The sequence below is a fragment of the Oryctolagus cuniculus genome, chromosome 18 (genome assembly GCF_964237555.1).
Source record: "Oryctolagus cuniculus chromosome 18, mOryCun1.1, whole genome shotgun sequence".
Lineage (NCBI taxonomy): Eukaryota > Metazoa > Chordata > Mammalia > Lagomorpha > Leporidae > Oryctolagus > Oryctolagus cuniculus.
In genome coordinates this window covers 61,463,365-61,480,463 of record NC_091449.1, presented here as the reverse complement: position 1 = coordinate 61,480,463, position 17,099 = coordinate 61,463,365, and the positions used below count along the sequence as shown (strand labels likewise).

Below are 17,099 nucleotides of genomic sequence, written 5' to 3'. Positions count from 1 at the left end.
GCAGTGTGCAGCCCTATGCCATGGCATCAGAAATCAAACACACACCACACTCCTCATGGTGGGCATCGTCACTGACACGTGCGTCCCTGGCTTTATCCCCAAATGAAAGGGCAACCATGGCTCTCAGGGGCTCCCTTTGCTGTGAAATGGGCGCATTTTGTGTAGGAGAGTTAGGCATCGTCTTAAAATACTCGTTTCAGGAAGGAAATTGCGTATGAGAAACGGGCATTCATAGCCAGCCTGTGGGTGAGCCATTTTCACATTCTTGATTGATTGCTTCCATCTTTAAAAGGAACAGCACAGAGTGGGTGTGTTCGGGTCAGCTTTGCAGATAAACACTCAAGTTTGCGCCGAAGGTTGCTCAGCTGTAAAACCAGAACCTGACCCACGCCTGGCCCACGGCACTGCCTGCTTTCCCACGATGGAAGTACTCTGGAGTCAGTGGACTTGCCCACGTTGCTCCAGGCCAGCCTGGGAGGCAGGGGCAGGGCTTCCTGCAGCTGTCAGCTCACCCAGTGCCCTCAGGGCGGGTGACCCACACTCGGAGCTACAGAACTGGCTTCTCAGCCTTGTCTTGTCTTTCTGCTGCCACTGGTGCCACTCAGAGAAGCAGTCCACCTTAGCAGGGCAAAGGACGGAAGTCATGGCCCAGTCAGTGTGCTGGACAGAGCTTGGGCATAATCGCCTCGCCTGTTCAGCCCTCATGTAGGGTCTGTGCAGTTCAATTCCAGAGAGTTAATCTTGTTAAGTGCCAAGGATGTTTCCCAAATCAATGATTGGTCTACGCTTGCAAGTATATGTTTGCAGCAGCCCCACGATCAGTGACTGCACACTAATGTGTTCACAGGTTGATTGATGTTTACTTCCTAACAGTGACGGATTCAGCAGAGTGTTTGCGTTGTGATTTTTTTTTTTTTTCTGTAAGCAACTATCTTTCAAACTAGTAGGTCCCTTTTAATTAGATGGCCCGACTGTGTGCTTAACCCTGCATGCAAAAGGCCTATAAAAGTGGACTTCAATTAATACACAGGTGGCTGCAAGCTCAGAGCCACGGAAATCAGGTCATTCTTTGAGAAAGGGAATTTTTAGGACTGATTTGAGCACGGGCTTCAGATGAAACCCAGCAACTCGCACTTTGAAATGGATAGAACGGATGCCGGGGCATAAGGCGTTTGCCCTGGACCCTTTGGGCAGAGCCAGGCTTCCGCAGGGCCCTGCTAGCAGGCCCACAGCTGGAACACCAGCGACTCCCATTCCCCAGGTCAGTTTGTCTGGTTCCTTGGCCCCTCGCTGGGGGTGGCAGCAGGCACAGAAAAGCCAGGGCAGGGGATCAGTTGCTTCTTCAGGCCATTCAGAAGCATCTGACACCTTTGTGCCCCCCACCCCTCCGGCAGCTCCCCCAAAGTACACAGTGAATGGCACCGACAGTGGAACTGTGGCAGCTCTTCCAAACACCCCCCCCCCCCAGAGGCAGCCTCCCAGATGAGTGGCAGGTGCTCACACCCTGCAGGGCCCTGCAGCCTCACGGGCACATGGTCCTAGTGACCTGCTTGTTACAGAGCTGTGTGAGTGGAAGGAAGGGGCGGTGAATGGTGCGCTCTCTGTCGTGCACCTGGATGGGCAGGGGTGCCGACAATGCACCTGCCTGGGCTTTTCCTCCTGCCCTGTATTCTCTCCTCCAGCACAGCACTGTTCTTCGTGATCTCTCTGCTGCTAACCAGCGTCCACCCTGGCTTCCCTGTACCGACTGCACAGGCTCAGACTGGTGGACGGTGATGAGGCTGGGGGGAGGGGTGGGGCACGGCCCTTGTAACTCCAGGCGGCACCGTCGTCCTCGAGGTCTGTGTGTAGGACCCTCCTGTCCCACCTGCATCAAGCTGCCCTCCCTAGCGTGGAAGCCACGGGAGGAATTGCAGCTCTCCCATTCCACCCCCACTTCTTTGGTCTTCCTGGGCCGACTGCCTGGTAACGCCTGCCTCAGTGGAAACGGGGAGAGAAACCCGAGGACCTAATACAGGCTGCGAACTTTCTCCTACCTGTCACCCCTGCCTTTGGGTGTCTGTAGGACAGCCACGGGCCAAGATGCCAACCACGGGAATAGGGCACGCGTGTGAAAACCCGTGTGGGCCGGTTGGTGCAGCTTTGCCTTCCCAGGCCTTGAGGGTGAGCAGTGCATCTCTGCGGCCTGGAAGTAAAGTTCTGGTCGAATCACCTCTCCTGAATTTCATGGAAAGAGTGCGTGTTTTCGTTAGTAGGGACCACGCTGACCTTGTCCCCATTCACACTAATGGTTGGTGGGCACCTTACACTGAGACGTTACCTTCTTCAGACTTGCCTTGTAGAAGCCACACCTTCAGTCCTCTCCCCCAGCAGAAAGTCACACAACCCAGGCCATCTTTTTTAAGCCAGAAATAAGATGCGATCAGATTGCAGGGAGCAAATTGTTCTCTGCCCACGCAACAGATTCACTGATGTTGCCAATATTTTTTATGACTAAATATTTCCATGAAAGGTTTTCGGATGATTGTATTTTAGAGTAGCATCAGGTGTATTCTTCTACTTTTCTAATCATGCTCAAAAACCTCAAATGAGCAGAGATCGTATAGGCTAAGAAAACCCACACTTCAGCTTGTCATTTAGTTCAAATTTTGAGCCAGTAATAATAAAGCAAAACAGCCGACAGGGGCCTGTGCAACATCCCCACTGCAGGCTTTGCAAAGGGTGGGTATGAATGTCAAGGTTAATGCGAGTGCACTGAGGTGGAGAGGTGAGGAGCTGAGCGACTGGAGCGCGTTATTCACCCCTGGCAGAAAGTCAGACTGGAGCGGGGGAGGTGTCTGGTTGAACACTCACCTGGTGGAAGCCGCAGGGGCCGGTGCGTGTACACACGCAGGGCTGAGAGGCAGTGCAGACGTGGAGCCAGCTCTTTGAAGAAAAATAAGTGAGCACTATCTGCCTGCTTTCATTTCTCAAGTGGACTTTGGTCAGTGGGACACAGCCCTAACGCTCCCCGTGTGGTTCCCGGGAAACTGCAAAGCCATTCCCATGCGGTCCAAGTGTCAACCCAAGAGAGCTTCCTGGAGTAGGGGGTGCCAGTTCACAGCAAAGCTGTTAGACTCAGGGAGGCCACTGGGCACCCTTCCAGTCATGTCCTGGTCTTTGTTTTTGTGACTTTTTCTTAAAAACAGAAGAGTATGCATTCATTGTTGAAAATGTGGAAAACAGAGATAAGCATAGTGGAAAAAAGTCATCCACGTTTTCCCTATGCAGAGATAAACACTGTTTCCACCGTTCATTCTTTTTCTTGATGCATAATTTCTGTGTACATATGCACCGATGTATGTTTGCTTAACGCAAATGGGCTCAGACCCTACAAACTTCTTTATTAGCTACATTTTCCACCCGATAGATTATACACATCAGTTCAGTCCATTAACTTTCTTCCACATTATTTTCTGGTGGGCAGAGAACCTCGTCCCACTTTTAGAAATTTGATTTGATTTCAGCTTTACATTATTATTATTGTTTTAAGAAACAAATTTCTCTATGTCCTAGAGCGCATTATTATTACTGCTGTTAACAAATAGGTATTCCTGATCCAAAACCTGTATTAAAAAGGATTTACAATTTCTAATTACATTTATCATTTTAACTTGTAATTAATTAAACTGTTTTAATAGTGATAGATCCCTCAGGATGTTGATGTAGTTTGAGTTTCAGCACTCCTGACCCTCGCAGACAGGGCGTGCACACACACTCGCATCAGCTATCCCAGCTGAGAGCACTGCCCTCCTCTGGTATTAACTCCTGGACCTTGGGCTTTCTGGGTGAAAGGGTCTGGTTTGCATTATGAATACTGATGATGGTGAGGTTATGTAATGGTTTATTTTAAGTAGCGTTACTAATAACATCCTCTGTCACGCGTGCGGTTGAACATGATCTGCAGTGTATCCTATCGTGTGTGTGTGTGCGTTTTCCATGTCTTCTGCTCGTGTGTTGTGTGCCTGTGGCAGCTTTGAAGGCTCCGGGAACGTTTCAGGTGATGTACGCCGATTTCTTGAGAGTTCTGGCTTCGTGTTCAGGCAAAGGCGGACGGGCCTGCATTTCTCTTAAATCCTGTAGGGAGGGTCTACTTAGCCTCCATCCCTGCAGTGGGTTTAAAAGCAGTCCCAGCAAGAGCAGGCAGCCAGGTACTTCATCATCAAGGCCTTGCAATCTAGGCCACCTCTAACGTTTCCAGGACCAAGTGAATGTACAGTGAGTCCTGGCTCAGCAGCGCACATCGCCGGACTTGGAGACCGGAGCCGCAGGCCAGTGAGCGCTCTGCAAGGCTGGCAAACGGGCTGACCCGAAGTGGAGCTGCTGGCTTGCTGTTTTCTGCACTCGGCCTTTTTGATTTCGCTGACACAAGGCTCCTGTCCCCTTCTGTCTTGGCTCCAGATGGGAAGGAGTGCTTCCCACACAGGACCATACCGACAGACGGGCAGGTCACCCAGGAAAGCTAAACCCATCAGCAGCAAGCCCACCTGAGTGAAACGCACCTGCTCTTCGCAAAGAAAACCCGTGGCAGGGGGAAAGCCCGCCGCATCGAGCAGCCCAGCCAATGCCCAGAGCCGGGGAAATTTTCCATATTGCTTGACCCCGGTGTTCTCCTTGGGATCTATGTTAAGCAAATAATCCAACGATGCCTCCAAAGTCCCATACAAATAGACGCACTGAACCGACATCTCTGAGTGGAGACGGTGGCGGGAGACAGCTTCACTCTCCAATAGCTGTGACATTCCCTGAACAGAGGATGATGCAGGCATTAAGAGACTTAAAAAGAATTTATTTAGTTTGAAATATATAAAAGTGTTTATGGAGTATAATCACAACTCTATAAAACTAAAACTGTATGATACAAATGAACTTTAAAATGCATTAAAAAAAAAAAAAAAAACAGAAGAAAGTACACCAGGATATTTGTACTGGTGATATTGGCTGGCGGGATACTGGGCCCCGGTATTTTTCTGACTTTTTACTCTCAACTTTAAGTGCTGAACTCAGGCATTTGAACTTTCTAATGAAAACCAGTAATAATGTTTGCAAGACAATTATCTGGCCATTGTTTCTAAGATGCAGTATATTTAAATACAACGTTAGGATCTTTGCTTTCCTGGAACCAATCCCACAAATCATATTTAAAGGATATAAAGGATAAAGCCATATTACGTGAATTTCTGATAGAATCCACATGTATGCAGCTTGGAGAAGCCTCAACAAGTCTGTAAATACTCCAGCAAGGGAGGCGTAAAGTTGGAGGGGAAAGAGGTCTCAAGGCAGTGACCCAGGGGCTGGGGGAGGTGAGGTGCTGGCGCTTTTCCCAGGAAGCATGGCTTCCCCCTGGTGCACAGAGGCCAGTGACATCGACTGCCAGGGGCCGGGAGCCCACTCGCCTGCACTGTTTTTCTCTCTCGCTCGCTGCCTCACAAACACGTGAATTCTAGAAATTATGTCTTGTAAATGAACGCACCCAGCATCTGGGTCAAGTGTCGGCGAGCCCTAGGGAAGTGGTCCGTCCCCAGGGACCAGGACCCGCTCCTCCTCGTGAGCTCCAGATAAGAGCAGGGAAGACGCAGAGGCACCCCTCCCCCCCCACCCCCCCGAACGAGGCACCTCGACTCCGTGTCCCTCTCTGGAAAGCTACAAGCAGCTCTTACTGCCTCCCAGCCAACACGCAGTGGGGCAAGGCCTGGTAGACAGATCAGTTGAGAAACAAGGTCTTTGCGAGTGGCGTGGCACATTGTCATAGAAGCGGACGATTCGTCAGCTGCCATGACGTGGCCCGCTAAGGAATCCCTGCTCCGGGCCCACACACACAGGCCGGCGTGGACGCCAGAGGCGGGCAGTGTTCCCTCTGGGGGCCACGTAGGGCTGCAAGGCACTGGAAAGGGAGAAGGGCAGGGCGTGGGGCTGTGCGGGGGAAAGGAAGTGGCTTGCCTGGACCGAGATTTTTTTCCCCTCCTTGAAGCGGAGACTCACTCTGAATTTACACTCTAATTAAAATCGTGAACTCGTTCCTGCGGGAAAATGAAAGACAAATGCTTCCACGTTAAATAAGGAGGATGGCTGCCTGGGAATATTATATATAAATGTTATAGGTTATGACAATATGATGCTAAAACAAAAAAAAAAAAAGAAAAAAGAAAAGAAAAGAAAACGACCAGCAATGGCAATGGCCAATGCTGATAAGGCTGTAAACACACACAAAGACGTGTAACCCATCCAGGCTGCCCCGTGGCACTTGGCACTTGGCAGCAGAAGCCAAACAGAGCTCTTGGCTCTCCTGCACATGTGTGCTGAGGAGGTAAACTGATGGAAGGAAAACGCTGGATGTGTAAAGATGCTAATTGAACCATTAGTTTGAACAGCAGAAACTGGAAACCCATAAATGTCGCCGAGTGGGGGGATGAATTTCCGAAAGATGGCTGATCAGTATAACACGTCCTGTTAGGCGTCTGCTAACATAACGGAAGAGTGTAAGAAATAAGGGCATGATTGGGAGTTGGGGGTGAGGGACGGGGGTCATGAAGCAAAGTACTAAGGCGACTTGAACGGTAGCAGGTGAAAGTGCTAAATAGTGACGTTGTGCCTTTCTCCTAAAAATGACATGTACTGTTGCTATGCCACGTCATCAACAGACGCAACAATTCTGAGCAGTTATTTCACTGACTGTATGGATAAATTTCATGCTATTATTGAGTGTTCAAAAAAAAAAAAAAAACCTTCCACCAAACCGTGGAAATGTTGAAAGGCACAAAGAATTAATACACAGGATAAATATTGCTATTTTAGATGCTTTTTTTAACATGAATTTCTAAAAATGGTACCTGCTAGTGACCAGAACGGGCAGCAGTTTTTGCAAGCCAAGGCTTTCTGGGCCAGCATTGACCTTGATGAAAGCAATCGAGCCTCCTTCATTGAAGTTCAAAACAGAACCATCCATAACCCCATTGTAAAGAGCGAAACCACAAGCCACAGTCTTCAGTCATTGCCAGGGGATGCTTCCACGTCTTGTTTCCTATTGATAAGTTCTAGCAAGGTCTCCCTTAATCAGGCGTGAAAGTGGAAACTGGCTGCCTTTTGGGTTTAAAGAAACATAGGGAGAGAGAGAAGACTTGGCTGAAAACGACTACAGAGAAATGGGTGGGGAATGTTTGGGATGGGTTCCGTGGCTCTGGGGCAGCGACGGAGAAGCCTGGCCACCGAGTCCATCGGAAGCTAAGCCAGGGGAGATCCGTTCACAGGCAGTGACAGAGAGGCTGTGCTGGACAATGTGTGTGTAGGGAAGGGGTGGGATCAAGCTCCCTAGTCGTTGGATAAATGGCACACACAGAAACGATTTCTAGAGCTTGGAGCAGGCAGCAGGATGGTCAGATCCCACATGGCTTGGGTGGGAAGCCATGTAGTCTTTCTTTAGGAATAAGTCACTCATTGTGTGTGTGTAATGTGACTGTGCCGCTGCCACAAACAGGCGACGTGGGCTTCAAGGCAAACAGAACTGGCTCCTGATCCCGCTGGTCATCTGCCTGGGGCCTGCAGTTAGGTTCCTCTCTCACTAAACCTCCCTTTCAATGACAAGATGGAGGTGACCTGCCTTCACCATCAGCAGGCACAGTGGTAGGGTGTGCAGGCAGTAGGCGGGGTCATGAGGACGCACAGCACACACATACACACATCTATGCAGAGGCTGTACACAGATCTCTACACACATATATCGAGATGCACACATCATGACAGGTGATGGGAAACCGCCTCACCACAGCAAAGCTAAAACAGCAAGTGTGCTACTCACTTGCTCCCCTGTCCAGAATCAGGCAAAATGGTAAGATGCTTGGCAGAGGGTGGGAAGTGGACCCAGGGACTGGCAGGTCGAGTGGGTGCATGGAGGCCTGGTGTTTTTCTAGGGCTTCGCTTCACCTTCAGGGAATGCAGAGAAATTGTGATGACGTTGATTAGGATCTTGTGCATTGTGAGGACTCCTACAGACAAAAGATACACATTTCTTTACAGCAGGGACTGGAGCAACTGTGTGTGGTTATTTTGAGCTTTGCAGAATATAGCTCTCGGAATGTTGGCTGAACGAATGAACGTTGGATTTACAGGACTTGGGGGAATCCTCATCTTCCCGTGCATGGAAACCATGGTGTGAAACGGCAAGGAGGGGAGGGGACCAACCTCCAACCCCCCACCATTCAAATACAGAGAGGGGGGGGGACCTCTCCAATCACTAAGTGCTTGATATCCACAGGGGAGGACCCCGGGAACTGAACTGTAGGCAATAACAAATTACCTTAAGGTGAAAAGAAACCATGGTCATTTCTTTCTCTTTCTCTTTTGCCTTCACAGAAAATATGATGCTGGCATGCTAATCGCGTGAGACAACTGGGCCCACAGACAGCCACAAAGCACAACAACAAACCCCAAACTCAGACAAGAAGCAAAAATGGAGCTTTCCTGGCATCTACAAGAAGCGCTTTATTTTTCCTCTAGATTTCTTTTCTAAGAGACAAAAACAAAGAAACTGAAACATTTACAGACACGATACGGATTTCAGGTGATCATAGCCGAGCATGTTCTTTTATTAAGCGTAGGGTGGGAGGAATGGGAAGTTTGCTCAGGAGAACAGGGAGGCTGTGAAAGCCAGCGCGCAAGGTGCGTCTTCACGCTGGGCATGGAGAGTGGAGGGAACAATTTTATTCCTCATCCCAGGAGAATCCCGTGTTTTCCTAAGGACGCACTGCTTCCTTTCCTGCCCATCAAGGTGTCTGGGGAATGAGTTTGCAAAATTTGTTTCTTATAATCTCTAAGGAATTCTGTGCACAGCTTTGGCAAGGGAGGATGTGACCGGTGCGTGTGCCACCCACTGGCTGTCCCTGCTCGGCTCTGTCTTTGAGTTGTGCCACCGTCGCGGCCGGCAGGATGAAGGTTCCCCGATTTCTTTCCTTGGCTGGCTGTAACGACTGAGACCATCATTTCCTGAATCAAGGCAGCACGGAAGGGTGATCTCGGGCTTTTCCAGCCCTTGGCTGCCGTGGTGGGACAAGGGGGCACCGGACTAATCTACGTAGCAAGAGTTGCTTGTGCTTCTACGCTGAGCGAAGGAACCCACCCACCCACCAAGCTTCCGCTTTCAAACACAGCTGCACAAAGCAAAGGGACCCACAGGTACCCCAGCCCCAGGAAAGTGATTTCTTCCCTCCCCTCCCCCGGAACTCCGTTTCCCATTGGTACTTGGCATTTTCCACTCATGGCGGCGGCTCTCGCCTCTCTGGTGCGCACCCGCGCGACAGGGCCATGGAGACCCCCGGGATCCCGAGGTGGGAAGGGTCCGGCGCGGGCAGCGGTGCTCGCCCTCAGTGGGGCTGGCTGCCCACGCGCTCCTGCACCAGCCTCTCGCTGAGTGCCCACAGCGCCCGGGCCGTCTCCTCGCGCTGCGCTTCCGGCGAGGGCGTGCAGCGGCAGCAGCTGTTGAAGTACATCCCTCCGAGGCCCTCGAGCTCCGGCGCCGCGGCGCAGTAGACGGTGGTGGCGGCTCCCTGTTGCTGGGAATCAAAGCAGAAAGAGGAAGGGGTGAGGCGGTGCGGGCCTGGGACTGTGGGGCGATCACCCGGCCCGCCCTCCCTGCCTCCACGGCCGCTGGCGCGCGCGGCGTGGCAGAGGGTACAGAGCTCGGAGCACATGGCTGTAAAAGGAATGATGTGGCCATCCTGGAAAAACGAGTTCATAAACTCCGCTCGTAAAGCTGGTGTGACTTTTTACACCTCATAGAGGAAAAGGCTTGGAAAATAAATACACGTATCAATAAATCAGAGCGGGCCCCCCTTCTGCACACAGAGAGAGAATGATGGTCTCTTTTGGAAGACGCGAGAACAAACTCATCCAACCCTTTGGCTGCTCAGCAGCGGATGCGGATGTAATTTGACACCAAGAACTTTTTCTTTCTTTCTTTTTTAGAACTTTGTGTCTGAATTAAATCAACCACGCTTGATCATGGCCCATCACGTAGAAAACCTAAGTGGGGCTGGTGTCAGGTCTCTTCGTTATTCTTTGCCCAAAGTGCTACTACAGGAAGAGTGGGCCGTGCTTCGTTAAAGACGTCTGACACACACACACACACACACACACACGCCTCACACAGCTACACAGCACATGTATCGGTGTGCCTGGAACATATTGGATGAAACCTCTTACTTGCCCCGGGTTTGCAATGGGACAGGGGCTAAAAGGCGGTATTTCCTCCCTGCCCACTTCAACATACAAGTTGCAGCAACAGCTGTGGGTGACTGGCGCTTCATCTTCTGGGTACCACTTGAGGCTGCGCGAGGGATGCCTCTGCTCGGGAGCCCCATATCATCTGGACTGACAGGATACAGTCAGCGATGCTGTAAAGAGGGCAAGGAATCACTTTGCTTTGCAGGCCATAATTAAAAATAATAGGCCGCTCCTCATAGGGAGACACGGTAGGCCTGGCTCTAATTTAAAACCAATACAGTAGCTCTGCCATCTTATGATTATTTATGTGCATCCCGGCCCTGGCTGCATCAACTAATTATCAGCTGGTGGGAGGAAGGGGTGTCCAGAAGAGGACCAGGGAAGGCAACGGCAGCCCGGGTTGCTCAGAGGAAACCTTAGGGACGTGTGACTGTGGGGAAAATGGGCGGCTCCTGTCTGCACCCCAGGCTCCTGTTTTTCGGCCCTACATGTCCGCTGTGCCGCAGCAGAGCGCTCTGTGGAGACCCTGTCCTGGGCTGGGCTGGTTTTGCATGCTCTCTGATTGCATTTGAAAAGCAGGAGATGCCAAGGCCATGCTGGACCCAGAGTCCTAAGGTTTTACCGTTTTAGGAAAGTGCCATAAAATAGGCTTGGTTTTTTTTTTTTTTTTTTTTTTTTTTTTTTGGCTTCAGCGTCAGTGTCTGTGGTCACCTTGCAATTGGTCTGAAAACAAGTGATGGTGGGAGGGGTGTGGTGGGAGAGACAGAGCCATGAGTCCTGGTAAGAACTGGCTGCCACAGTGACCCAGACAAGTCCCACTAGTCTCGAGGGTGCACAAGGGCCATGACTTGACCTTAGTTAAGTAGTGACTGGTTGGCTATCTCCCCAACTCCCTCACCCTGCCCATTCCCCCAAACAGCCAGTGACTACCTTGGATATAGCTGTTTCCTTTCCAGTGGGTTTGTGTGGTTCAAGTCTAATGGAAATGAGTTCATGTCATTCAAATTTACTTCCACTGAGTTATTATTCCTAATAACCCTTAGTGTAGCACCTGGCACGCTGAGCGAAAGCATTCTGAGTGGCTTATCTGACTCCTCCACATCCCATGTCAGGACAAAGGAAGCAAAAGTGCCTCTGAGGATAAACTGGAGAACGGAGATGGTATTTTTCATGCATTTGGGGCTATCAGCTGCGGACTTCGATTTCCCTCTGAGGCTGCCAACAGCACCAGGGAGTAGGTAGGTGACATGCTGTGGACTCACAGGTGATGAGAAAGCCCAGTCAGGTCCTCCCAAAGTCCAGGTTCAACCATGGGGACAGACTGGCCTTTTGCTGTTCTGCTGGTCCCGACAGGAGACTGCCAAGGAGGCCATCTGGGGAAGCAGAGAGTGGGATTCTTCCAAACCCAATGTAATATTTTGCCACCATGACCTTCTCAAATGATATCATGTTGCTCTCCTCATTGTTCCAATGAGATTTTTGCAAAGGAATTCTGCAGTCACATTGATTTGGAGTTGAGTTGGGGGAGCTGGGGACACGCATTGTCCCTCTGTGGAATCTGCAAAGCGATTGCAATTGGCCTCATTTCATGTAAAACCACATTTGGCTACGATGCTAAAATCCATACATGTTTAATGAAAAAAAAAACATTTTTTGAAAATTAGAAGCTGGCCTTGACATGCTTTGGCAGCTAGACCAAAGGGATACACAATCTCGGTTCCACTACTAGGAAACCTACAAAGCCCTGGCCTTGTACAAGGGGGCACCTGAGAGCAGAGACTTCCTTCTCCACTCCCCCAGTCACTGGCATACATCTGGCCAGGTCTCCCTCTCTGGTTCCTGCCGAGTGCGACTGGCAGTTGTCTCACTCTCCACCCCTGCTGGACAATGAGCTGGTGACAATATCATGCTGCTCCCATGCCTACCACCTCTTTGGCTGCTGGGGAATAACCTTTTCAGCTGTCCCATGGCAACTTCTGAGTGACATCTTTATATGAGCAGATGTGATGACAGTTTAGTAACAAGTTCTCGCTTTTGGCACGTCATCTCCCCGTCTGGGACAGCCTGAGCCACAGTAAGTGCCGTCTCATTAGTAAACAAGCCGGTACTGCTGATACAAGATAAAACATTTTCTAACTGATAAAAAAAAAAGTTTAAAGAACACTTTCATCACCGTCAAATGACTTTCAGGCCACTTTTTGGGCCATCGTCAGTACCTATTTGAGAAAAAAATGCAAGAGCACTCTGCGGGAAGAAACGGTAAGGAGTCTGCTCGCCAGGCTCTGGAGCGAGGGCTTGCCAGTCGTCACCACTGCTTCCTGATCCATTGTGATGGAATCATCATGCCGAGACGTGGAAACGCTGGCTGAGCCGCTGTTGGGAGGACGTTCTGTCAGAACGGTGGGGGCTGGGTGCAGTGCTAATCGCAGGAACCGGGCAGCTCCACCGGGCAGACCCAGGACGGAGCACTTCCGGGGAGCTCAGTAGAGTCTTTGAGCGTGTTCCAATGCCACTTTCGATCAAGTCAAACATCTGTGAACGGCCGGCGGAGGACCGTGCCATCCAGCCTGATGGTGTACGTAAAATTACCCAGGATTCCTGTTTGGGGTTACATTAAGAATGTCTGGGTAACGGGGGCTCATCATTCTTTTTCATGAACCATTTGTCACATTTGCAGCACAAGCTTCAACTACCACAACGTGGGCTTTGGGAAGCACTTGCTGTTTATAGTTGAGGTTCTGGAGTCTAAATTATCCATCCTCCCAAAATCCTTTGTTGGGATGAAAATGTTAAGTAGCTGCCTTTCATCAACATTTATTTGATAACTGCTGGCCATCAGCTTGTAGCTGTCAGCATGGAATACAAATGACTATTGACGACGTTGAAGGAAAAGGTACAGAGGTTTCTGATAAAAAAAAAAAAATAGCATAAAGAATGGCCCTCGGACGCACACACATTGATGCCTAAAATGCATTGGTTAGTGATCTGGTACAATACTTACGTTCTCATAAGGACACGTGATACATAATTCAATGCTTAGTTTTCAGGTTTCTCTATTTTAAAACGCATGCTTACTTAAAAGAAATAGTAGATTCCTGCCTTACAGTAGCTGTAACTCTGAGGTATATTAAACAACAGACATAATACCATGGCATTTCTAGCTATCCAATAATCAGAGGAGACGTTCTAAGATCGCCTTATTCCACATGTATGGATACTAGGGTGAATGGGAAATTAACCCATTTATGCAGAAAAGCAGACTTATCTAAGGGAACACGCCGCAGAAGAAGTCAGATTAACTTCTGACCCGCAAGCGCAGGAAAGGAGAGGCCCCTTCAGAGGTGGGCACTGACGCCAGAGCTTGGCTTCCCAGAGCAAACAGCCAATCTGGAGTGAGTAGCTTGGGCAGAGGAGAGACAGGGGCCTCTTCCAACCTGTAAAGCTTCTATCATGATTCATTGGGGGTCGGGGGGGGGGGCAAAGCAAACTCCCCCAAATTGCAAACCCAGTCACCTAATCCAGCGGGCCTGTGAGTACCACGTGGAGCAGAACAATTAATCGCCCAGTCGTGGGGGTATGAGCGCATGTGTCCCGCATGGAATAAACGCTGTCTCCCGGCCACGCTCCTGCGTGAGAGCTTAGAGAGCCCACCCTACGGGAAAGGTGCGGGGTGGGCTACTCGAGTCCATCTCCAGATACCTTGCTGCTTGGGACACAGCCGTTACAACAAGCAACTCTACTTTCAATCTGACTTAGAAGACGTGCAAAGGCAAGTTGTCCGTCCACCAGACAGTCTTTTCCATGGACACATTAGCCGCATATGAGTTGATAAAACAATGCAGTCTGTACAGGGCCTCCCCACTGCACAGGACTGCAGCCAACAGGTCACCCTCTGCCTCCCCCGCCGTGCGTGCATCACTCAGTTGTGCTGTTTGATTTGGAATACGTGTTCATGAACAAGCACGCTGACCACTGTAGGAATCATGGGAGGCGGCAGCTGACTTGTTTTTTCAGTGAGTTGTAGCAAGACTGTTCAATGACAGTTAGCAACAGGCTGCAATTTTTATAAGTGTTATGTTCTAATCCTCACAGCACTCTCAGAACCAGGGATAACAGATATACTCATTGTCAGAGCAGCCCCCTTAGTGTTAGCCATCCAACGCGCCTTGCTCAAAGCCATATGGAGAATCACAAAGACTGACCAATCCCAGAATCCCCAGGCGTTAATATGCGAAACCTCCTTCCCAAATGTGTTGCACAAATATTTGCACAGTGCTTGCTTCCGCTTGTAGGTCTCCCATTTTGCTCCTGCTACGCCTGGCCAGAGTGACACCCTGACGTGGCCTCCAATCAAATGCACAGGCTCTCAGGAGTTCAGCTGGGAACTGTTGAAAGGAGATTTCCCCATTGTTGATTTAGTCAGTGAGCTAAATTGAAATTATATCCATTTGGATTAACAGAAATGAAGACTCAGCACCCCCTCGAATGATCCCACAGCAAATGACCCTGGAGAGAAAGGTGGTCTGACTGAAAACGCTACCTCCAGGTGCCAGACGTGCCGAGCGAAGGAACCTGTTCTTGGATGACAGGACATCAAGACCAGTGAAATCTAAGCAATCTCTCCCTTAAAAATCTCCATACACGGGAACCGGTGCAGCCCGTGTAGGAACGCCCGTGGGCAGAGGAGACCTGACCCTCCCCCTTAATTCCTAACAAAGGAACTTCCATGAATGCCTGGAGGGCCGTTAGCCACGTGCAGATACTTCCTGTGGGTGCTGCACTGTAACTTTCTATCTGAGCAGAGCACAGGCTGGTCTCAACATTTATTACTGGAAGGGAAATGCACTTAGTTTCTCAACTACAAAGAGCGAAGATGATCAGGGAAGTCGATATTTGTTACCAGGCTTTACAAGTTTGAAAGAGTGTTTTTAGAATCCACGGAGATCCCATCCCGTGTCTTCACGCTGCAGAAGAGAATGGCGACTCTTACACAACGGACGTAGTTGGAATGGCTGTTTAACTTTTGCCACAAGGAAAAGAGTTTCTTGGCTAAGAAACACGTCTGCGAGTGTGCAGAACCTCAGGTTCCTTTTCAGTTAATGCTCACACGCTAGGCAGAGAGGGGGATTCCCCGGGGACGCTGGGGACATGGTCTGTGCGGAGGGAGAGCTAAGCGATGGACGGGCTATGCCGCTCCAACACTGTAAGCCCAGCTGCTCTGAGCACATGCGAAGGGCGCCTGGAATGCGATGTCTGAGGGTTTTCAAGTCACAGCTGCATATGTGCAGACCGCCACTCGGGAAGCACTCAGAAGGTGACCCAGGGGCCTTCCCTGATTGCAGTTCAGGCCCCCCAACTACGGTACCCCCTCACGCCCCCAACCTTTCCGAGTCAGGCTCATCAGGAGCACTGTGCAAAGCCAACCTGTTCTCCCTGACCAGAGACACTGCCTTCTAGCTTCAGGAGCTGACTTGCAGCCCAGGGTGGGATGCACTGCAGGTCAGCAGGCCCGCTGCTCTTGGTCGTCAGGCAAGTATTCTCGGGAGGCCCAGCAGGTGCAGGATAGGAGGCTAGAAAGGTTCTTTCAAGGCAGAATGTCTCCCTCATTCCTTCGGGAGGAACAGGCAGCAAACCCAACCATCTAAGGAAGTTCAAAGCCATGTTCATCCTGGGAACTCCAGCCATGGGGTGGTCTGAACCTGGGCTACTTCACGCAGGACTGAAGTGCAGGCTGTCAGGACCTGCGTTTTCCTGTCGACAAACTGTCCTAACGCTTTCCTTGGAATCAGAGAAGCCCTCCTCCCAACTTTTTCATGTTCCAGATTCCCGGCCATGAATGTTCCACGGGTCCCGAGATGGATTTATGTCTGGTCTTGAAAGCGTGGAGGCATAAGGTCTAGATTTGTTTCATCTTTCTAAGGCCTGTGGCTGTAGTGAGAACCCCGCTTTACTGGTGGTGATGGGAGCGGGGTCCCCCAGATGCGGGAAGGCCCGAGGGGTAGCTGAAGCACAACCCTTATGGGTGATTGACCAGCGCTTGCTCCACCTTCTGCTTGTGCCTGTCAGAGCTGTGCTACAACCCCAGGGACCTGAACCATCCACTCGTGTTGTCGGCCGTGTCTCAGATGCACGCAAGTCCTCTGGCCGTGCCCCGCCCATGCTGCCCAGAATACAGCCACAGCTCAATGTACAGTTTCTTTCCGAATGGGCAGTTCCCTTGCTGGGATGGAAAATCGCACTGGGGTACCCATCTGTCTAGGGGTGAGTTTGAAATGGCCAAGCACAAGAGACGGGGAAATTTGCCACCAAAATAAATACCTTATGGATAGCATCATCCTGCCACAGGGGACAGATCCAGTGGCCTCTCGCCGAAATTTTCCAAGGGGTCCACCTTGAGGCCAGTGCTGAGGGACAGCTGAGCGTCGAACGGAATGAAGACTTAGCTTGTGTTAATTTGGGACATTTGACATGGTTACCCTTTAACTCTCTAACCTCTGTTATAGCTAGCTCTGTATACTGTACATAAATGCATACCTCTGTATTTGCCATGTATACTGGAATAAATCTCTGAAATTAGCGGCAGGCAGCGTGAGTGGGTTCAGTTCCGTAACGATGCTGAGAAGACTAACTTTGCAGGGCAGGTGCGACAAGCAACTCCCCCCTCCCTCCTCCTGCACCGAGAGTGACTCCGCCTCGTCGGCCTGCCGCTCAGTTCCTTTAGAAAACCGGGAGCTGACCCGTGAGCAGACAGGATTTCAGGGCAAACCTTAAACAAGCTGCTGGTTTGGATTTTAAGGCTGACAGTTCATTTACACTTACGTCACACACAGACTCCACAACACAGT

General features: G+C 50.4%; 2 protein-coding genes across 3 annotated transcripts in view; one reads left to right on the top strand and one right to left on the bottom strand.

Moving 5' to 3' along the window:
* Window positions 1-16,837, top strand: part of MAF (MAF bZIP transcription factor) — a 349,344-nt gene extending 332,507 nt beyond the window's left edge. For both annotated transcript variants that reach the window (XM_051847318.2, XM_051847315.2), the window contains one exon: window positions 8,389-16,837. In XM_051847318.2, the coding sequence (XP_051703278.2) occupies window positions 8,389-8,419 (31 nt within the window). In that variant the 3' untranslated portion in view covers window positions 8,420-16,837. The remainder of the gene's footprint in view (window positions 1-8,388) is intronic.
* The window catches only part of WWOX (WW domain containing oxidoreductase), a 1,022,922-nt gene continuing 1,014,413 nt past the window's right edge, over window positions 8,591-17,099 (bottom strand). The window contains exon 9 of the mRNA XM_002711692.5: window positions 8,591-9,584. Coding sequence (XP_002711738.1) covers window positions 9,396-9,584 — 189 coding nt within the window. The 3' untranslated portion in view covers window positions 8,591-9,395. The remainder of the gene's footprint in view (window positions 9,585-17,099) is intronic.